The sequence below is a fragment of the Zootoca vivipara genome, chromosome 5 (assembly GCF_965207765.1).
Source record: "Zootoca vivipara chromosome 5, rZooViv2.hap1.1, whole genome shotgun sequence".
In the NCBI taxonomy this organism is placed as follows: domain Eukaryota; kingdom Metazoa; phylum Chordata; class Lepidosauria; order Squamata; family Lacertidae; genus Zootoca; species Zootoca vivipara.
This window is the reverse complement of record NC_142588.1, coordinates 27,530,743-27,554,075: the sequence shown is the minus strand read 5'-3', so window position 1 is coordinate 27,554,075 and position 23,333 is coordinate 27,530,743. Positions and strand designations below refer to the sequence as shown.

Genomic DNA, 23,333 nt, shown 5'->3' with positions numbered 1-23,333 from the left:
CATCTCACTTTCAGAATGACACCATAATGTGTACCAAAGTGGGGAGCATTGGCTAGTATTTGTAGATGCAACAATGGACTAATTGCTAATCCACTTCCTAGTAGTCTATCTGCTTGTGCCAACATTTATAAAATGAAACTGTTAATGAGGTTTCTAATGGGGATAAATGAATAAAATGTGGGCTGTCCTTTTTTTAAAAAAACAGAGTAGTTGGTGTAAAAATAATAAACATTCTGAAAATAGGTCAGGACTAGTTTGGTTTCCATCCTTTTTAGTAGATCCTTATGAGCGTGCAACCCCAGAGTCGGTCACGACTGGACCTAATGGTCAGGGGTCCCTTTACCTTTTTATGTAGCCAAAATGGTACCAGAAGGATCAAGGGAACCAAAGGGTTTGCAGAAGTGCAAAAAAATTAAGGGGTGGGTGGGAAGAGATATAAAACAAATCAATTAGTACTGAGCATGGTTGGTGGCTACAAACAGACTGTTTAGAGAGAGGGAAAACCCCCAAAACTGGAGGAATGGAGTTTGTCCCAGCTGTGAGTTACAAATACCCACAACTTTTTGCAGCATTGGTTGTGCTGCTGCTGTCATTCTAGATGCGGAATGAGAGAAGAACATGAAACAGGTCCCAGAATTAAATGTATCCCCCCATTAAGCGTGGCATTCTCAATCAGCGAATTTTCATGTTGCACAGAGCTCTGATCGCATTCCCCCACCCCCACCTTCCAACTGGGGAGTGACTTTTTGAAAAGTGCTGGGAAGCATTGGGTTGTGTAGTAAGAAAGCAAAACAAAAAACAAAAAAAAACCCCAAACCCCAACTATCTTAAACAAGTCCTCTTCTGAAATTACAGCCCCGAGGTTCCACTGAACATATCGTATTGTTTCCCTCTAGTGTCTGATTCAAGCAACTGCACAAATCAGTTAGAATTTAGAATTAGATCAACAAAAAAAAGGAAAAGAATAAAACCCTAGACATGTTACTAAAACAAACCAAAAGGGGCAAATTTAAGGTGACCATTACAGTTCATCCAAGGTACGTCTGCATCTGTACTGTTAGTTCAACCCACACAGCAATCGGTGCTGCACTATGGAGTCCCATCCTAAGCATGTTTAACTGGAAGATGATGATGTACCTTTCCTGACTAGCTCTATAGGGGTTTCCCCCCCTCCTCCTCCTGCTATTTCAACAAGTGCTGTGCCAAAAATTTATCCTGTGTTCCCCTCACCAAAACATTATGCAATGATGAATGAGAAAATAAATTGCATTTGAACATTATCATGGGGGGGGGGAAATCAATTAATTTATCCTTGGTGGGATGTAGGGATTTATTTTTTATTTGTATGTGATTTCCTTATTTTTGAGGCGATGGTGGCAGGTTATGGGTGCCCTTTCTTTGGTGCTCAAATCATCTGTATTCTGCAGCCTTCTGAGTGCCCACACGCTTCAATTAAAGCCCAGGGGAAGACTTCATGAGGTAATTTTTCCCCATGGGGTTTTTCAGATCAGGCAAACAGGTTAGAGAGTGCTAGAGAAAACTTGACTGGGGGGTGGGGGGGTGGGAATACACCATGCTTGGTCACCTCAAAACCCCAAACTGATCAAAATTCTAACGAAATTCTCAAGCATCCTAAGAATGAGGCAGAAATATTGAAGCCTCTTTGGGCAGAGTTTTTTAAAAATATTTTTGTGAAACAGTTTTTTGCTAATTTCAAAATCTCAGCCCCTGAAGGCAGATGTTAGGTGGCAATCTTCAACTTGATTTGTTTGTAGGGAGTCTGAGCTAGTGCACGTTTTTGGCAAACTGCCCTCTAGCAGTATGCCATCAGAAGGTATTGGGATATCTTGTGTCATTGTGGCAAGCTCCTCCCCACCCCCACCTCTTTTAAAATATTGCTTCCATACCAAGCTATCATGTGTACAGGATAACAAATGAAGAGGCAGGGAACAGCTGCGAAGGCAAATAGTCAGGTGTTGGACTTGCTGCCAAGAAGATTATATGGAGCAGCACTCTCCAAATTAGAGCTATCGGCTCTTAAACTGAGAAGATGTTCAACCGCCCTCTTGAGTTTCACTTGTTTCTATCACATCTGAAGATCGTGCTTTTTTTAAAATGCAGATTTTCTGTTTTTAAAAGATAGTGAGAATTCCGAATATTGAAAGTAATATTCCGGTTGTGGGAAAGAAACACATTTTATTGCTAAGAAGAACACAACGGTGCTGATTCTACACTGCCCCTGAGAGATGCCTCCATCTGCCCAATTTCCTCTGTTTTACATAGGCATCTCTTTTTAGAGGGTTAGCACAAGTTCCAGGACATATTTTTTTTCCTGATGAGCTTCAATTGGCTTTGTTTATTGACTTGCTTTGTGGTTAGCTTGTCTCTCTGCCTTTTGTCTGCTACCTTATGCTTTAGAACAGGCACCCCCAAACTGCGGCCCTCCAGATGTTTTGGCCTACAACTCCCATGATCCCTAGCTAACAGGACCAGTGGTCAGGGAAGATGGGAGTTGTAGTCCAAAACATCTGGAGGGCCGAAGTTTGGGCATGCCTGCTTTAGAATGAAGCTGGCGTAAAAAGCACTTCAGAGATAATCATCCATTGGGATGTTGTATACATAGGAATGAGATTAGAATCTGGGTGACCAGCACAGGCACCCTTCTTGGAATTAATTTTGCAAAAGATAAAGAGGACTATAAAGCAACAACACCGCCAGTTTACATATTAGAAACACAAAGGAAGCAGGGGGAGGGGCAATTAGTGTTTAATTGTTATAACTGAATGTAGCAACCCTTAAAACTGTATTTCAGCTAAGTATGTGTGTCACAAACATACATGGTGACGCATCTCGTATCCTGTTGTTTCACACCAATATGGCATATAATGATGGCAAGAAGGATGAGAAACACTCAGCCTAATTTCATACAACAACTGACCTAATTTTACGGTCAGCCCCGGACAAAAGTGATTGGGGGGGGGGCTCTCTCTAAGCCACAGGTCAGCAAACTTTTTTTGGGAGGAGGACAGTGAACTGTGGTGGGCTGGACCGCGCACAGGCAGCAGAGGGGGCTTCTCTCTCTCCCCCAGCCCCTCCCCTCCCCCTGCCTACCTATGCTGCTTCCGTCAGCGGTGCTGTGCTCTCCCAACTGCAGCTCCTGTGCCTGCCCTTGCGAGCAGCAGAGGCTGGTGAAAGGGCTGGCTGGCTGGCTCCAGAGAGGCGCTGCCCAAAATGGCTCTGAGCCAGCTCAGCCCAGCCCCATTCCTCCACTATGCAGAGTGGGGAGAAGGACAGGGAGAAGCCAAAAGGAGGGAGGGAGGAGGCTCTGCGGTGTGTAAGAAGGAAATGGCGCCGAAAAAATGGCGCCGGGTGAAAAATAATGGAAAAATTTAACAAACAGAGTCACTGATCCACGGAACGTCCGTGGACCAGATCCTGAGGGCAATTGGACCGGATCCGGCCCACGGACTGTAGTTTGCCAACCCCTGCCCTAAGCTTTCAGTTCAAATAAATTGGGTGAGGGTAACTGAAATGAATGCAGAAATGGAGGAAGAGTGGAGGGAAAGTACAGAGATATACTGGATGGCACACAGAGAGAGTAAGAATCCCTCTGCTGCAGACCTCACCCACTTGAGAGCCCCATCCGGTTACCTGGCCTTCAGCTGAAAGAAGGGAGTGCATCTCCTAATGCTTTTACAACTTGTCAAAGGTAAATTTTCAAAGGCAAAAAGTAGGGTTGGTTGGTGCCATTTTGCATTGCACCTACAAAATATACCCCCCTATTCATTGTCCAGTGATTTGGCACATTGCTAGAAGTGAGCGAATCCAGAATCTAGAAAAAAGGCACATGCTGATATCTGGGAATCCAGACATGCCCATTACACTCGATCTGTGTGCAAATGGCCTCTCAAAATTCTCCACCCTTTTGGAGAAATTCATTTTCTGGGTAGGGAAATTTGAAGGATGTGAGGGTAGGAGAAATTCTCCAATAGCTTCTTGGGCAAGTGGATCCATTAGTATCAATGGTACAACTTTCTTTATTTTTCTCCACTGTAACTGGCAGCAGCTGTCTTGGCAGCCTAGCCACCACCACCACCATTTTGCATCTTCCACCGTTTCTCCAGATCTAATGTTGTTCCAGGTCACATGCTGGCTGGGGCTGATAGGAGTTGTAGCCCAAAACAGCTGGAGGACACCAGGTTGATGAATGCTGATTTAGGTATTCTCCATTTATTGATGTGTGTTAAACTGAATTTTACTGTCATCTTCCCTGAAATCACTAAGATAAAGGATGGGTTATAAATATTTTAAACAAAACAGAGGAACTGTGTGTTGCTATAACTTCTTTATTGTCTTGGAATGGCAGTACTGGTTTTCCCAAGAAGTCTAACATTGATTGGGAACTAGCTTTGTATGAATCTGCCAAACTGATTGAGTGTTTGGGGGAGTATATTTCACACTCTACTGTCAAAACTACTCTTCCTTGTGCTGGTGTCCGGTAAGCTTTCAGGTGTTTTGGTGCATTCAGAACTGGGCACCTGTTTTATAGGTGAGCCAGCAACATGATCCTACAGAGACAAGATGCAAAATATTTCTGACAGGCCAATTAAACCCCCCATTTCCCTTGTTCAATAATGTCTGGCAGTGAAAGTAGATCTCTTAATAAAAGACAGTGCTGGCTGTTCTAACGCTGGCTGGGAACCAAAGTAAGCCCATCTGTCAAATGTATTACGCTTTGCATCTATACCCTTTCAGAAACTTGGTAGATCTGTCTTCTGCTAACACAATTGCTCCATTTTTCACTCTGCTTCCAAACCAGCGTGGGCCACTCTACTTTGTTGTCTTGGTTCTGATTTCCCCAGATCAATCATGCATCAATTAATGTGGCCTTTGGCTAAATAACACCTCTGAGCCTCAGATCTCCATTTCTGAAGTGGTCAAAAAAAGAGTTACTTGCTTCATTGTAAGGGCCTCTTCAGATATTTTTTTACTGAGCTTTCATCATTATATGTGATCATGATGTTTCTGGGGCAGTTATAAGCTATCACACCTTCAATACCATTTGCGCCTGCAGAAGTTTCTGGGCAGCTAAATTGTTTATATTGCAGTAGGTAAATTTTCAGTAGTTTCCTGCTAAAATCCTGTAATTTGTCAATAGCACAAATGCTCTGCTTTTGTTTATGCCGTGGTTCAAAAACACTCCCTCCAGATGGCAATAATGTGGTTATTTTGGGGACGTATTGCAGAACAACTGAGAAAGTGTAATAAATGTGTCTGTGGTCCTGTGTAAATCCATCTCTAATGCACTATTATTGCATCAATGACTTGTTTTAACTCAAGTTTAGTCGTATTGTATGAGGGTCTCCTGTACACCGTTTGGAGTGATTAAGTGGTATAACCACAGATTGTTGAAATACATAAATAAATAGAAATGATGCAGAGTCCACATGCAGAAAAACACCAGCCTGAAGGGACCCTAAGATTGTTACTGGTATGATTGCGATAGGGGACAGCTACCTGCTCCGAATCCCCACAATTATGCTAAAATGCCAGTAACAACAACAACAACAACAAAGGAGATTCCTACTAAACATTAAAAAAAACACCTTTCTGACAGTAAGAGCTGTTTGGCAGTGGAATAGACTCCCATGAGAGGTGGTGGACTCTCCTTCCTTGGAGGTTTTAAAGCAGAGATTGGATGGCCACCTGCCAGGGATTATTTAGCAGTGATTCCTGCATTGCAGGGGGTTGGATTAGATGGCCTTTGGGGTCCCTTCCAGCCCTAAGAGCCCTCCAGATGTTTTGGACTACGGTTCCCATCATCCCTGACCACTGGTCCTGTTAGCTAGGGATCATGGGAGTTGTAGGCCAAAACATCTGGAGGGCCACAGTTTGGGGATGCCTGCCTAAGATTCTATGATTCTAAATGCTTCCGGGTGCAAGGGTCTTGCAAGCGTGTGTGCTTTTACTTACTTGAGTGAAAATAAACGGGCAGCTGAAATAAGTGAGCCTCATTATTTAAGGTGAAAGGAAAGGATGCTCTGGTGCAATTAAGGCTGAAGAGGCAAAAGGCTGACAGCCATGGGAACAATGTGAGGTATTAATCATGTGCTAAAACAGTAATTGCCGTCTCCTGTTCCCTTTGCATGGTCTTGCCACCCCGGTGCAACAGAAGGAAAATAATAATTACAAAAGAAACAGCCATTTTTCTTCGGGAAGATCTAGGTATCTGGTTCTTACTACATTCACAGCAGCAAACACAAAGTGGCTTGTGGAAAAGCCGGGCTAGAGGTCCTTTCTTGGAGCCTCCTATATGATGGGTGCGTTGATGATAGCCTAGCTGCAGGGATATAGCCATTCTTAGCCCATCCTTTAAAGTAAGATGTGCAATCATGTGCAGAAGTCATACAGCAAGGGGCATGCACATCAGCTGCATTTTAATAACTCCATTTAAAACACAAAATGAAACTTACATAGGACAAACAAAGGGCCGTACAGAGAGGTGTGTGTGTTTATGTATGCATATACAAAGTTCTGTTTATGGTTTCTAGTCATGTCCTAAATAGCAATGGGGTGGGTTAATTGCTCCGGAGACATCTTTCAGAAAACAACTTTTCCTGTTCTTAAAGCAAGCCCAGCAAATGATGTTGCCACCTGCACAAGTTAGGAACAGCTCCTAATTCCAGTCATTTGTGAAGTTGGTTTGAGAAATAGCGCCTCAAACAGTTGTATCTTAGGACAAACTACAGGATATAAGGGGTTTTGGATAAAGTTGTGTGAACAAAGAATAAAAACCCAGGGCTGTGTAGACAGGAGTGTGGACACAACCTGAGTTTGCAGAATGCACTATGCCTGCAACAGATGTGTCGACTGCGTATGCAACAAATGAGAAACACATGCACATTTATTAATTTTAAAAAGCCAGCTCCCTTGGAAAGGCGCTACACATTCATGCCTCCTGGACAGGAATGCCACACAGTACATCCTCTCATCTTTATTGGTGCATCTCTGCTTCTACCCACTGGGATCCAAGATTCTTTCTCCTTTTATTTTAGGATAGGACCAATTTGCTGTGTCTGACTTAAAAGGAGGAATAAGTGCTTTTCAATAGCTCAGCTGGTGCTAGCTATTTACTTTGGGTCATGTAAAAAGCTCCCTTTTTACCGATTGCAATCCAGCCTTCTTGTTCAGGGCTTTGTCTGTTGCATCAGTTAAAACATGACCTCACAGATATAAACAACACCTTTTTATCTGTCCCTATTTTTCCAGGCCTAAGCAATCGCTTGCCGTACTTCCTAAATTATTTCTTCGACACGTACCTGTTGATCAATGAAGATACGCCAGTGGGTAAGTGCATTGAGCTTTTATGTCTAATGAGTTAAATGGCATGTTTCGCATCAAATTCTCTTTGGCGGGGGGTGGGGGATGAAGAAAGTCAAGAACAGTGACTCAGCATGTTGATTTCAAAGGCGCTGCCTGTAAAAGGCAAACAGATTCCCCCTCTAGAGCGCTAAAATGTGCACTGTCTTTGGTTGATTCCAGAAGGCGGATAAAGATTCTGTTGATGAGGCTGTTAGTTTCAGTCTGATTAAAGGGAAATTAAACTGGATGCAGTGTGAACAGGCCTATGACAATCTCTGAAGAGGAATCCCCAATGCTAGCGTGGATTTGTTTAGATCAGGCATCCCCAAACTGCGGCCCTCCAGATGTTTTGGCCTACAACTCCCATGATCCCTAGCTAACAGGACCAGTGGTCTGGGATGATGGGAATTGTAGTCCAAAACATCTGGAGGGCCGAAGTTTGGGGATGCCTGGCTTAAATCCTAGACTTCCGTAATTTGCTAACGGTTTTGTTGTTGCAGTTTTATGCGCCCTCTGCCATTCACCTTTATTTATTTATTTTTGTGTATTTTGAAGCATTTTCTCTTCTTATCTATTCCGTCTGCAGTGCAATATATTGTTGTATCTGGCGGTAGAGAACACCAGAGTTGAAATTAATTATCCTGACTGTACCTTACTACAATGTTTCTTGGTTCAGTCCAATATGTTTCTTTTTTCTTTTTTAAAAAAAGATAATAATGTATGAGCTGGGATAGCTCATTCAGTAGAGCATAAGACTCTTAATCTTAGGGCCGTGGGTTCAAGCCCATGGCTGTCGGGGTCCCTTCCAACTTTACAATGTTATGATTGTATGATGTGAAAATGGCCACCCTGCTCTTGAATCTTCTGCTTCGTGTGATGAGAACTGGCAACTAGGTAGCTAACACAGTTTGATTTATTGAATGATAAAAAAAAAAATTATATACTGCTGTATCATAAAACTATGTCACAGCGGTTTACACCAATAAACATAAAGCGGACAAGAACGTCATAAAAAGTTTTTAAAAAAACAAGTTAAAAGCAAATTAATAACAAACATTAACAGACCGTCGTGGGGGGTGTACTCTTAATTACCTGCATAGGACTGGCGGAATAGAAAAGCTTTTAGCAAGTGTTTAAATGTCGGCCCAGAAGAAGCTGGTCTGCTGAATCTTTCGGCAGGGTGTTCCACAGGACTGGGAAGATGACCCTAAAGGCTCGGATTTCTTCTTGTTGTCAAATGACCCTCACCAACTCCTTTACATGTCTATCCAAAAGTCGGTCTCAGTGCTTACCTTAGGGGAACTAGGTAGTGGGATTGCATCCTGAAGTACAAGGAGTCTGAAAACAAAAACCAGGGTTGTCCAAATACTCCGCTAAGCTCTACTCACTGTGCAGTTATCAGGTCCCCAAAATTATCCTGAGTGTAAAGATGGGTTTTTTGAAATTTGCAAAAACAATGTTGTGATGCCCCAAAATCCTTTTAACGGGTAAGAAATTCCAGGGGTGGAAATGAAGGATGTTGCTGTGAAGCTATTGTAACATTTTAAAACATGAAATAAAAGCATTTAATTTGAACTTTTATTTCATGCCACTTGAAAATAGGGCATACTTGAACGCGTCTTCCATATCCAGATAGATGCCTTGTAAGCCGACTGAGAACAGGGTTGTGTGTGTGTGTGTGTGTGTGTGTGTGTGTGTGTGTGGTTTTAATTGTGCCCTTGGCAAAATATTTTGGCGTTTGATTGACAGATTTAGCCTTTATTTATTTATTTATGTCAGTGATCAGTTTTAGTAAATGTAAAAATCGATTGGGCCCTTTCTTGGCCTCTTTCCAAGCTCTCAGTCCATTAAACTTGTGCTCTTCAATCAGGGCCTGTGGATGGCTAGTAATGCTGTTCGAATTGATTGTAAGCCCTGTGTGTGTGCACAAGCACAGTCTGAGCATGATGGGCTGTTCTCCCTGTTCAAGCTAATAGCTGTGATTTTATCAGGGCCCGAATAGCAGAGCCCTCTATTTTCTTGCATGTGCTCCCCCAACCCCGTTTGCAGTTCACACTTGCAACACAACACCATTAATCCATGTATTCTTAGTGGAAGGTAAATTTGATTTTGAATTAAAAACAAGAAAACAAAAAACATGGAATGCTTAAGACAGGCATCCCCAAACTCGGCCCTCCAAATGTTTTGGGACTACAACTCCCATGATCCCTAGCTAACAGGATCAGTGGTCAGGGATGATGGGAATTGTAGTCCAAAACATCTGGAGGGCCGAAGTTTGGGGGTGCCTGGCTTAAGACATCCTTTGGTGTGTGGGGGGGAATAAGGTATTGTACATTATGGCCACGTTTGCATAGTTTAGCATGAACTTGGGTTTCCAGGGCAGAGATTGCAGCTGGTTTGCTTGCTTCTTAATTCCTTTAGCACTACACTGTGTGGCAGCTAAACCCCCCAGGGTTTGGCTTAGGGTGTTGTCTGAACCCCCAGCCTCATAGTTAAGCTCTCTCCTCCTTAACTGAGGGGCCTGACCACCAATTGCCACTGCCATCTTCCCTGCAAGTTCACAGGGTCTGCTTTGGTTTGCTTTGGTTTCATTTGATTTCCCATCTACACTAATAATACCAGAAATATTTGGGGCAATCTAGAGGTTGAAGATTTTGTAAATATATGTAGAGAGAGAGGTGCTACTTGAAATGAACAGGAGGTCACAGCACTGGGAACCAGCAATTCCAAAGGAAAACCTGTGCACTCAGGCCCCATTTACATGATTTGATTATTACATTTTAACTGTTCTCTCAGCTTCAGAGGAGCTGCTTGTGGATAAGTAGTTCTATGCAACAGGGAGAACATCCAAACACACACACACACACACACACACACACACACACACACACACACACACGTGGAATACTGTAGCTTTCAGAGCTGGCAGGTTTTCGCACATGAGGGCAACTAGCTTTAGAGTAAAAACAACAGGCACAAGCACAAGTTGTCCCTGATTGTAGTTTGGAGCCTGTTGTTCTCAGCTAAGAGTTTTATAAATGAGACTGATTGCATTCAACTAAATATGGAAGCTGCTTATGGCCCTTGTAAATCATTGTACAGTACAGTATATAGTCCTAGTGTAGAACTTAGTGCTCCACAAATTGCCTTCCCTTGATATTGCATACTTCAAATCTTTGCTGGGCTACTGGATAAAGATGGTGGCAGTGATACTCTATTGTGTATCTCTTTGCAGTCCCAATCAGCTACAATTTAGGCATAATTTTTATTTGTGTGTGTGGGGGGGACTCCCTTCATTCCATTAATCATCATAGCTAAATCTCCTTATCCATGTGAGGCTATAAAAGTACAGTGGGTACCTTGGTTTAAGTACACAATTTGTTCCGGAAGTCTGTACTTAACCTGAAGCGAACTTTCCCATTGAAAGTAATGGAAAGTGGATTAATCTGTTCCAGACAGGTCCGCGGAGTACTTAAACTGAAAGTACTCAAACCGAAGCGTACTTAAACTGTGGTATGACTGTATAAGGATGCTTCGGGGGGGGGGAGGAACCTGAAGCTAGTTCAGAGTAAGGGCTATGCTTGTCAAGAAACTTTGCACTCTGAATTTGCTTCATATGCTCTTAATGGTGTTCTTATTATTAACACTGGTTGTGGGATGATGTCACTTTTACTAGGGACAAGGGGAAGTTTTCAAACCCAAAATGACATGGAAGCTGATTAGGGCTGCAAAGAGCAGCAAGCTAGGGGGTGGGTGGGGGGAAGCTTTGGGGAAATTTTAATTGCCCTTGAACAATTTTGCTTTTATACATGTTTGCTAGAAAACAAACCCCACTTGTGACTTCATTTGCTCCTCCGTTTAGCCTGCTGCTGTCTTCTACAACTCACTTGCAATAATAAAACCATTTCCCCCCTCTCTGGTCCCTGCTCAAAATCCCTCCTCCCTCTCTCTACCTGACTTGAATTTAACTGCCCCCCCCTTTCCCCACGTGATGCCTAAAAGAGTGTTAAGCAACAATTAAATAGATAATTCCCTCTCTAATCACTTACATGAGTAAATTAGTCTTGTTAGGAGCTATTAAGACAGAGAGCTCGGAATTCATTAGGCTAGATTGGGCCTATGGAGCTTCTGGCATCGCTGCTAGTCCAGGCTGATTAATTTCCTTGAAAACACTATCAATGCCCATCTGTTTCATTTAGATCTTTGGAGAGCAATTTTCAGGTGGACTGACCCCCTCGTCAGTTATTTCACCCAGAAGTAATGACTGACACACACAGCCTACTGCAGTGTGAAGAGGAAACTCTGTGTTTGTGTATAAAAGTAAAATATTCATGCACACTTGTTCAAGACCTGCAGCCAAAATTTGGCTGATGGTTTAAAATTGATTAAGGGAAAGTTAAGTGTTTCCTCCTCCCTTGCAGTTCCTCAGCATGTGAATCTCTGCTAGCCTTTTCCCCATTGTTGTCCAACCCCACTTCCTCTAGAGTCCAGACCACTCCTTCTCCTTTCCTAGCTTCTGCTGCTGCCCTTGACCTGCTGCCTTCTCCTGTGCTGAACAAACTTGTGGGGCCAACTAATTCTGGTTTTGTTCCCCATCCTCCTCTCTGCTGACAGGTAGGTAGCCGTGTTGGTCTGAGTTGAAACAAAATAAAAAAATTCCTTCAGTAGCACCTTAAGTTTTTATTTTGGTATGAGCTTTTGTGTGCATGCACACTTTGTCAGATACACTGAAACAGAATCCACCAGACCCTTATGTATATTCAGAGGGTGGGGGTGGAGTGATGGGAATGGGTGATGGGATGATAGGAGTGGTAAACCTGTTGATGACTGTTAACGACTGTTAATGACTGCAATTGGTCTTGCGGGGGGGGGGGCAAGGGCTGATGTGCTAAGTAGGATAAGTTGATTGAAGAGGGTTCTTAATCCTAAGACCCTTAGGTACAATGTCCAGGTTCTTGCATTTAGTCAGAAAGAAGATGTCAGTTTGTACCTGTGCACCTCAGACCTTGCTCCCCTATCAGCCCATCACCCATTCCCATCACCCCCACCCCCCACCCTCTGAATATACATAAGGGTCTGGTGGATTCTGTTTCAGTGTATCTGAGGAAGTGTGCATGCACACGAAAGCTCATACCAAAATAAAAACTTAGTTGGTCTTTAAGGTGCTACTGAAGGAATTTTTTTATTTTGTTTCCTCTCTGCTGAGTTCTTCAAGGGCAAGGAGGAGGCTGGCAGCCAGGGTCACTTCCAGGACGAGATGTAAGTAAGAAGACAGGCAGACTGATGTTGGTGGGGCAGAGCCCCTTTTGCCCTAGGACAGTGGTGGCGAACCTATGCCACGCGTACCAGAGGGGGCACCCAGAGCCCACTCTGTGGGCACACGCTCCGTCACCCCAGCACAGAGTTACTATATGAAACTTCCAACCCCTGCCCGTGACAAAAATGGCAAGTATCTTAAGTTATTTTTACAAACATTACCCTATTAAAAAATGAAAGATAAAAAATAGATAAATCAATCTAACGAACAGAACTGCAAAACATAATTAAAATCCAAGGATCTACATTTTGTAGAGTACCCACTGAAAACAGGTAAGCCCTTAAAGCCCTCTTAAACATTGCAAGGGATGAGGCTTGCCAGAAATAGGTAGAATTTGGCGGGGGGGGGAGGGGGAGGAAAACCACTGGTAGTGGGTGGGGAGAACTGAGGTGATAATGAGCTTAGCTTTTGCCTTTTACAACACACTAGCTAGAATATGAAGCTGAGGGAGAATCAACCTGCAGAGAGGCTCACAAATTAAGAGCTACTCATTTAGACAGACAGCCTTGGAGAAGGTTATGCCTGTCTCGCGGTGTATGTAATTATTGTTGATCACTGAAGCATGTCCCTTCAAGACCGGATCTTAGATTTAGTTATGCGTAAGAGGGCTGCGAAGATAGGGAAGATGTACATAGATCTGATACCAGCACCAGTCTTGTTGCTTAACAACAAGGATGCTCTTAGTGACTTTGATGCTACAATGTCATCCAGCCTCCCCTGCCCTCACTGTACTTCGCCCCCCTGCATTCACTTTGAGATTGTAAGATCCTCAAGGCAGGGACCATAGCTGCCAAGTTATCCCTTTTTTACAGGGATTTCCCCTTATGCTGAATAGGCTTCCTCGCGAGAAAAGGGAAAACTTGGCAGCAATGGCAGGGACTTTTAATCTGAAAAGCATCGTGCACATTGACAGAGCTACCTAAAAAAAATTGACATCTCATCTTGCATACAGAGTCTGAAGACTCCATAAGCTATGTAAGGTTTTCACAAAACCCTGTACAGATTGCAAATCCCCATGCATCTTCCCCTGCTACGTACTAATGAAACCTAATGTCTGCATGTGCACAGAAGATATTTAAAGCTAGAAGTGTGTAAGGCTAAAGAAATAATGCAGGCGACGTGATAATGAGGTACTAATTGGGCATCAACCATGTGCAAATTAAATGAAGCCCAGCGGAAGACTGGAAAGCTATAGCAAAGTCAACAGTTGGCTCACTACTGAACTACATTTGTTTACATTGGACACAGTTTGATACACACTTAAATGCATTTAAATGCCATTGATTTCAGCAGATTGAACAAGGGATGCTCAACTTTGCATTCTGGATTGTGTTCTGTGGATTTTGTTCTGTGTAATGTGGACTTGCCAGAAAGGGTTAGAGCCATTTCTGAAGTGTCGCACTGAAGTGACTTTTTTTTTTTAAAGATATTTGTTATCTTTAAAAGTCCTACTGGTCTTTGCATGCGATGTTGATGTCATCAAGGAAATAATTTACTGTATTTAGCATTGTGCCAGTTTCTCAGATATCTCCATGCATTACCTTCATGCCTTATGGTTTGGGGAAAAGCATGCCAAAACTCAGTATTTCATAAGAAATAACAGGGCAGATACTGCATAGATATGGATTGTGGCTAGTGTTGTGTGTATATCACTTCCCAAATAGTGGCAGTGCACTGGATGGAGACTAAACAGAAGTGTGTACACAACTTGAGATTGCTGTGCAAGTATCAATGAAGCACTCTCAGTGAGAGAGTGCTTAAAAGGTGTTGGGAGAAAATTAATTTCTGAGAACAAGCTTCATTTTATGATAAAGTGAGATTATGTTTCTGCTTCTCGTGGAATTCTTTATTGCCTTTGAAAAGTTCGATTAACTTATGATCCATTGGATCATGGTGACGTTTTCTTCAATCTAACTCAACTTCTGTGCAACTGGATGTCTGTTTCACCATGTCACAAAGAAAAAGGTTGACTTCATGTTTGAGGGGGCCCTGGACAAAATTTTCTCTGGCACACCCCCTCCTCCTTTGGTGGGCTTATTTGAAGGGAGGCAGCAGTGCACCAAGCAGTACCAGGTGGCTGGATTTAGCCACCATTTTTGTTCCCCCTCATGTTGCGCCAGGCATTGTGGGAAAATAAAATGGCGGCCAGGTCCAGTCAACTGGCACTGCATATAACACTAGGACAGAAATATATATATTTTGAGGGAGGCTGACGACAGACATCAACAGTGGTCTTTGCTGAGAGTCTGGGCCCCTGGCAACTCCTCAAGAATGCCAAGAGCTGATACTGGCCTTAATGAGGAACACACACACAAACACATAGGCTCACCATTTTACACTGTGATTAAATGGATGCCTGTCCACGTGGGAGTGTATTTTCAAGATTTCATTTACAAGGAAATGACAGTGTTGGAGAAAAATCACTGGTATATGTTTATCATCATCATCATCCTGTAATAAATGATGACGAAAACATGTCTTAGGCTACTTTGCTTAAGTTTCCCCCCAGGTGGAATTGCCTTGCCACACCTTTCCTTGAGGCATTTGGTTGGTAGTAATAAATGCCAAAGGCTGTATGCCAGAACGCTATGATATCCAGTATATGAGTGGTCTGCTACACAGCAGTTCCTTTTGCATTCACATGACAGCCTTTGTGTGGCCAAATCATGGCAATGAGGGCACAAATCAGAAGGTCTGATTCTGTGGTGGACGTGCCCCCAAGTGAGAGACTTCTGGGAAATGATTTATAATGAATTGAAAAAAGTGTTGAAAAACACCTTTGTTAAGAAACCAGAAGCCTTCTTACTTGGGATAATTGGAGTTGAAATACCTAGGAAGGATGCTACTTTTTTTCTGTATGCCACAACAGCTGCAAGAATTTTAATTGCAAAGAATTGGAAGAATGAAGAATTACCAACGGTGGATGAATGGCAGACGATGTTGATAGAATATATGGAACTGGCTGAGTTGACCGGGAGACTTCAGGATCGGAGTGAAGAATCAGTGGAAGAAGATTGGAAGAAATTTAAAGTTTATTTAAAGAATAAGCGTATAATAGAATAGAATTAATGGAAGTGAGGGAGATACAAAGAGGTTGTAGATAATATAATGGTAAGAGATAAGTATTGTTAGAATTAGATATAATTGAGTAAAAAGAAAGGATATAGTTGGGAATGTAAAATATTAAGAATTAAAAGGTATAGAAATAAGTTAGTATTAAGTAAAATTTAGAGATTATGTAAGATTTAGAAATTACTAAAGATGATTTATAATGGAACACAGAAAGAGGAATGAGGAAGTCAATAGATTAGAAATAAGGTTTATAAGTGAGAGTTTTTGATTTCTATGGTTTTTTTGTATGTTTTTTGTATTTCGGTATTTCGTATTTCTGTATTCTTGCAGTTTTATATATTGTGTAGAGTGTATTTTGTAGTTGTATGTTGTTGTTGTTGTTGTTGTTGTCGTTGTTGTTGTTATAAAATCTTAATAAATAATTTAAAAAACCCAGAAGGTCTGATTCTGCAGGAAAAATATATGAGCCATAGCTGCTGTTAACTATTTATTAGGAAATTGCTTCGCCTTTGTGTTTTCAAGCTGATGCCTCTTCCTCAGGGTCGGAATCTGTATGGCCTTATTTGTTCCCATCAAAAGAACGCCTTGGGGAAAAACAAAAACAAAGAGTGAATTACATGATAAATAGTTAATAAAAGATGTGCCTCTTATTGTTGCAGTTTGTTTATTTCGAATACCATTGTGGTATCCAATGTTTGCTAGCACAAGAATTTTCACTTGTGCAATGAAACTTCTCCCTCTCCCTGTGTGCCCCTGTGCCCTCTCTATAACTGCTATGAAGGATAGGAAGGGGGGGGGGACAACCACCTGGAACAGATTTAAGGGATGCACAGGAAGTGGAGAGGGAGGAGAAGTTCCTTTGTGCAGCCAATAGTCCCTCCACTAGCAGAAGTACTTGGCTGGCTATCCCTTCATGCTCTATAGCAGGGGTCAGCAAACTTTTTCAGCAGGGGGCCGGTCCACTGTCCCTCAAACCTTGTGGGGGACTGGACTATATTTTGAAAAAAAATGATGCAAGACAACCACGAGCCCAGGTTGCTGCTTACCTGTGTCTTGCGAGCGGCAGGGGCTGGTGGCAGAGGGATGATGAGCGGCGCACGAAAGGGCTCCGGAGAGGGGCTGCTTAAAATGGTGGCTGCTCAAGTGCTGCTGCTGCTGGCACCAACAAAGCCCAGCCCCCTTCCTCCTCTAGGCAGGGCGGGGAGAAACCAGGAGGAGAGAGGGAGGAGCCGCCGCTGTGTGAGGGAGAGGGAAAGAACATGCACGCTGGCAATCCACGTGGCGATTCCTGGACCATCTACAGGCTGAATCCAGAAGGCAATTGGGCCTTAGTTTGCCGACCCATGCTCAATAGCCCCAAGAGACTTGCAAAGCAGCATACAAAATACTGCTGCAATAAAAACAATCAAACACACACAAAATGTCTAATAAAGGAACAGAAATCACATTCTATCCATATGGTGCTAGGGCTTTTCATGCCCTTGATCTCCCCTTTGGCCAACTTCTACCAGGCAGTAAGTTCTATTGAAATCTTCAGAGGCAGGGAAGTGGGTTTGAGCTGCTGTAACTTGCTCTGTCTAGGATGGAAAAAAGTCTTATATAATGCAGCTCCCTTGAGGAGTGTCAGTTCCGTTGCATTGCTGCATGAAATCCCATACAGAGATTCTGCTATACAACACCTTGTATGAATAATGGAGGCATCATGGCTTGTACTGGGACAAAGGCCCTCCCTGTTTATAGCAACATTTCTTTATGTTATCATATGAAGATCACAGTGTGTTGCTGTATGTGAGAAATTCACTGCAGATGTGAAACTCTGCCCTCTTTTCTGCTGTGTGAAAGAGAGTTGGCTCAAACCTTTGTTCAGATTAGCAATTTTAGTGTAAACTATACTGAATACTAATTTTCACTGCTTGAACTGTTACATTAAGCACCTGTGCAGTTTGTTTATATTTCTTCAGAATGAGGTCGGGAGTTTGAAGAATTAAATTACCGCCAGCAATTATGCTGTTTTAAAGCTCCATTCAGTGCGCTTAAGCATATGTTTTAATAACTTTCTTTTGTGACTTGAAACTGTGCTTACAGATAAACATATGTTTGGGGTTTTATTACAAGCTCATTTTCTGCAGTTCGGTGATATGTTCTGCTTTCAATTTGTAGCTTGCCTTTATTTATGTCTTAGGTTAGGGAGTTCCCTTCCCTCTTCATTCCATGAGAAATCTTACGTTTGAAGCTTGCAGGGGGTTGCGAACATAATTTTAACGTGACTATGGCGGGATTGTGGCTTGTTAGATTATTATTTTTTAATAAATATATTATGGCATTTATATACTACCTTTGGGGAAGTTCCCACCACAAGGCAGTTTAAAAGAACCATATAGCATCTTGTGTTTATTGCTAACTAAGTCAATATTTTGTTAGCTAATAGAATGAATGGAGTGCAAGTGTGGGAATATGATAAAGAGATATTTATTGACTACATATTGCAAATGCTCATACTTACTTTAACCCCCAAAAGACACTTGGTTGGAGCATCCCACTAGGCAGAGGCAATTTTCCAATCAGGAAGGTGTTTCCCTGCTATGGCTGGGGCAGCCAGGCATCCCCAGGGAGGCATTTGTGATGAGATGTATAGCAAAGATATTATGCATTGGCAGTGATCCACTGTTTTGTATGCGTATGTAGAACTTAGGTGCTAGCAGATGCTTTTTCACGAGAAGGAGAATACTTGACGTGCACAGTGAAAAATCACCATGTGTGAGCCATATGCAATCACAATTTCCCTTTGCGGAAGAGAAGGGGAAACACCCCCCCCCTTTATGCTCAGACCTTTATGTAGTACCCACTGATCACAATTAAAATGACAGTTTTAAGTGTATGTAGGAGGAATAACGAACTTCTTGGCTAGCTGTTAAAATATATACTGGCTAGAAATGATCAGAAGATTTGTTTTAATGATTTGCTCACTCGCACTTCCGACTAAACTTCAGGAAGAACTTTTCAATTAATAAACACACTAATACATGTGTGTTTCTGCCCCCACTCATGCCACACTAACTGGTCTTTCACTGAGAACAATGGAGGAATAAAGATGGTTAGCTTTGGGTTAACTGCCAGAGAGAACATAGGCAGCCACCTTGAATAGATTTTCTGTGTTAAGTGTGAGTTTAAGCTTAAATGAGTTTCTGTCAAACATGGGCACTGCAGGATTTGCTTCCAGATGGTGGGCCCTGAACAGTAGATTTTGGAGAAAGCCAAGCACCAGGCAAAAGGCCAGTCTGACTTCGGGTGTAGAGCAAGCAGATGATTCTTTAGGAAGCAGGGATGGAGGAATTTATTTTGGCTTAATAAAACTGCTCAAGGAAATTACATATTGTCATGAAGCATAAAACATAATATTATTTAGCAGTGCTGGACAGAACTAAGGATACTTTTAAGTATATACGAAGTGGTGACAGATTCCTCTTGCATTTTGCAGTCAGTTCTATTCAGATGTTTCTTTAAGAGCTACAGAGAAAACTGTGAAAAGAGAAAAGAGGGTAGATAGGTAACACATGGTTTGCACTATTAGGAGAAAATAATTCTTGGTGTGCAAAACGAGGGATGAATTGACTCTGAATATTTAGCTGGAAGAGCTTACACAAAGGAATAAAAAACGGCAGAGGAATTCCAAACCACTGCTGGCACCTATTAAAGCTGACTTTTGTAGTTTACACTTTTACTTTTTCCATCACTTAGAAGAGAGCAATACATATTTCTGTAGTCCTAAAGTCTAAATGGGGACGCAGGTGGCGCTGTGGTCTAAACCACTGAGCCTAGGGCTTGCTAATCAGAAGGTCAGCGGTTCAAATCCCCACGACGGGGTGAGCTCCCGTTGCTCGGTCTCAGCTCCTGCCAACCTAGCAGTTCGAAAGCACGTCAAAGTGCAAGTAGATAAATAGGTACCGCTCCGGTGGGAAGGTAAATGGCGTTTCCGTGCGCTGCTCTGGTTTCCCAAGAAGCGGTTTAGTCATACTGGCCACATGACCCGGAAAAACTGTCTGTGGAAGCGGACAAACACCGGCTCCCTCGGCCAGTAAAGTGAGATGAGCGCCACAACCCCAGGGTTGTTCGCAATTGGACTTAACTGTCAGGCGTCCTTTACCTTTAAAATCTAAATTTGGACAACAGGAAAAATCTTAGCCTTCCTGTGTGTCACTGATGACTATCATATAATGTGCTACAAACTTTGCAGAAAGCTAGAAGCTCATCTAAGCATAGTAAAAAAAAGACCTCTAGTCTCATATGTGTCAGGATTTTAAATTGCAGATGTGATTGAACAACCTGGATATTTAGGTGTTGATGATCATAACACCTCTCGTTCTACTGAAGAACTGAGGCAGGAGCCAACAATGCAATAGCTCCCCCCAAAGAACATCTGGCTATGAGGGGTTTTAAAAAAACAAAAAACAGATGTTGTCTTAACGTTCTTCCAGGCCCTGAAAAGATGGGGGAGGGAAGTCCTTTTATCTCTGGCTGATATTCTTCACTGTCCTGGATAAATTGGCCTTATGATTGGAATATTGTCTGCAGTCTTGTCAGGTACACACCAATGAGTGACAGGTTATAGAAAGCAAATCAACCGAAAGCTATTACCCTCTTACTTCAGCAGAGTTTGAAAAATAGTCATAAATTAATGTTCTGTGCTGACTTGAAGGAAAATTCCCTGCATGTATTCCCAAACACATCAGGTCATAATTGTGCATGAGTGTGTGTGTGTTTTAAGAGGATGTGCAAAATAATTGAATAATAGCATTGCTGTTTTCTAAAAAGCTCTAATATTTACACACCCCGTTTAACCGAAATCTTGTTTGGAAAGAAGCCAGGGAAGCCAGGATACCACAGACTTTGTAGTAATATCCTCAAGAACAACAACTTATAGGGGTTTGGTTTTTCCGCATCCCTCCCTCCTTGGTACAACAGGAGGAGGAGTTGCTTCACCTTTTAAAATATCCAGGTCTGAAAAAGCAGACCACTCTCCCACTTCATAATTCACACACAGCTTTTTTTACAGCTGATGGAAGAAAGGGAAAATTTATACATTAGAGAAACTGATGAAGTTCTCCTGAGCCAGACTCAGAAAAGAAGTGTGTGTGTGTGTGTGTGTGTGTGTGAGAGAGAGAGAGAGAGAGAGAGAGAGAGAGAGAGAGAGAGAGAGAGAAGCCCACCTCAAAAAAGATAAGTTTCTAAGTTCCACATTTCACTCCAGTCTCCATTTCAAATTAAATTTGAACTGTGGGTTCGTGTCTCTGCTCCTCCACATGCAGCTGTTGGGTGACCTTGGGCTAGTCACACTTCTCTGAAGTCTCTCAGCCTCACTCACCTCACAGGGTGTCTGTTGTGGGGGAGGAGGGGAAAGGAGATTGTTAGCCGCTTTGAGACTCCTTCGGGTAGTCATAAAGCGGGATATCAAATCCAAACTCTTCTTCTTCTTCTTATTGAATGTAACAGAACAAATATGCCTCCATAATATTCAACAGGGGAAGAACTGACTTGCTGGAGGAGCTAAATAAATAAATGGATGGATGGATGGAGACAAGGCTTCCCCTTCATTTATTTTTGCCCTGACCTCTAGCCTCTTATTCCTGTTTGTTTGCTTGTTTTTAAAAATTTCACCCAAGAATCAGAGGGCAGTTTACATTATAAAAAACACAAAAATACACAAGATAACAACAAACAAAACAATGCCTCCCTCCAGTTTAAAAGGCCATAGATTGTTTAATTAGCCAAAGGGCTGAGATAAAAGTTTTTGCCTAGTGCCTAAAGATATGCAGTGAAGGTGCCAAGCAAGCCTCCCTGGGCAGAACATTCCACAAACAATGAGACACAACAGAAGACCTCTTGTGGAAGAGGCACATGAAGAAGGGCCTCAGGTGATGATCGCAGGGTCCTGGTCAGTTCATATGGGAAGAAGCGGTCCTTGAGGTATTGCAGTCCTGAGCCGCTTAAGGCATTATAGTTCAAAACAGCACTTTGCCTTGGGCGTGGAAACTAATTGGCAGCCAGTGCAGTCAGACCAGGATTGGTGTTATATTCTCAGACCGTTTTGTCCCAGTGAGCAACCAGTTCCATACAATATAATGGAGCTCCATTCAGTTGTATGGGTTGGGGAAAAGATGTTGCGAGCGTCAAATTTGAAGGTAGAACATGAGGCCATTACGCTACGTGTAATACATTGCATTCCTTTGCATGGGAGTTGAAATAAAGATGCTGCAAAGGCAAAATAGGAGGATGTGGGGAAGGAGGGGATGAATTTTAAGTTGTGTGCATTAAGGCTCTTCCTGATACCGCACTCTCCGTACAAGTGTGGTAACTAGCTGGAAGAAAGAGCTGTTGGCCTACTCTCTGCCATGTGTCAGTGTCACCAAGTGCAAATGAGTTTAAAGAGATCAATTATTGTATTGACTATGCATAACTTTGCATACAAATAAAACAATTTATCTGAAGAAAAATGCACATCTGTCATAGCAGGCGCAATCTGCATTTGTATTTATGTGTGTGCAAGAGAGAGAGAGAGAGAGAGAGAGAGAGAGAGAGAGAGAGAGAGAAAAAATGGGAAGGAAGGATGCCTCTTGCAAAAAAGCACCTGCTGCTAGGAATGTTAGGGAATTCTGATGAAAATGGAAACAGGAGTGAAAATTGCCAAAGTTCACTTATTTGTCCCCTGTCCAATATGGAAATCAGTCCAGTGAATGCATTCAGTATTTGCTGTTGTTGCTTTCAGACCACAAACAATCACATATTGGGCTGCTCCCAGAACTTGGAACGCCATCGCTAGAGAAGTTGGACTGGCTCCCTCCTTGTTGTCCTTCCACCAGCAGCTGAAAACTTTCTTGTTCCAACAGGCTTTTGGCAACTGACTGCTTTTAATGAAAGGGCTGGTGCGAATCTGTTTTTATTGCAATTATCTGATTGGTTTTAATAGATTTACACACACACACACACACACACACACACATTTTCACTCATACGCATACACACACATATATATATTTCTATAAATGTTTATTTGTTTCTTAATGATTGTTTTTTTCAATATGTTATTATCTATTATTGTTTTTATCTGTAAGCTGGGATATAAACAAAATAGTATGGTGGTAGTAGTAGTAGTAGTAGTAGTAATAATAGTAACACATGGCAAAATGGAAAATTATTCTTTCTTACATCCCTATCAGCTACCCATGATATTTTATTAGCTTTCTATGAAGGGGGACTTTTATTAAACATAATTTTACAAATTAAAAAAGGAAAAAAGTCTCTACATCCCTATTAAATGGGGGGCATCTTTTTAACTCAGTCAACTAAAAGTTTCAGTGATAATTGTTTGTGGTGAAGTGGAGATGCAAAAGATAAACACACCCATGAACAGTTTTTAAGGCGAGTGTGTGCTCATATTATTGCTGCTGAATTCTTGCATTTTAGTATGTTGTGAAAATCTTTTCTGGGTTGCAAAAGGATGAAAGTAGCGGAAAGCCAGAGAGAAGAGCCAGAAAGCAACAAATAAAGTGGAAATAATATAATAAAATATTAAATCCCCTGTGGA

General features: G+C 42.2%; 1 protein-coding gene across 1 annotated transcript in view; it reads left to right on the top strand.

Moving 5' to 3' along the window:
- Nucleotides 1-23,333, top strand: part of CDH23 (cadherin related 23) — a 397,278-nt gene that overhangs the window by 31,689 nt on the left and 342,256 nt on the right. Inside the window, exon 3 of the mRNA XM_060274909.2 lies at nt 7,270-7,347. Within this exon, the coding sequence (XP_060130892.2) occupies nt 7,270-7,347 (78 nt within the window). The remainder of the gene's footprint in view (nt 1-7,269; nt 7,348-23,333) is intronic.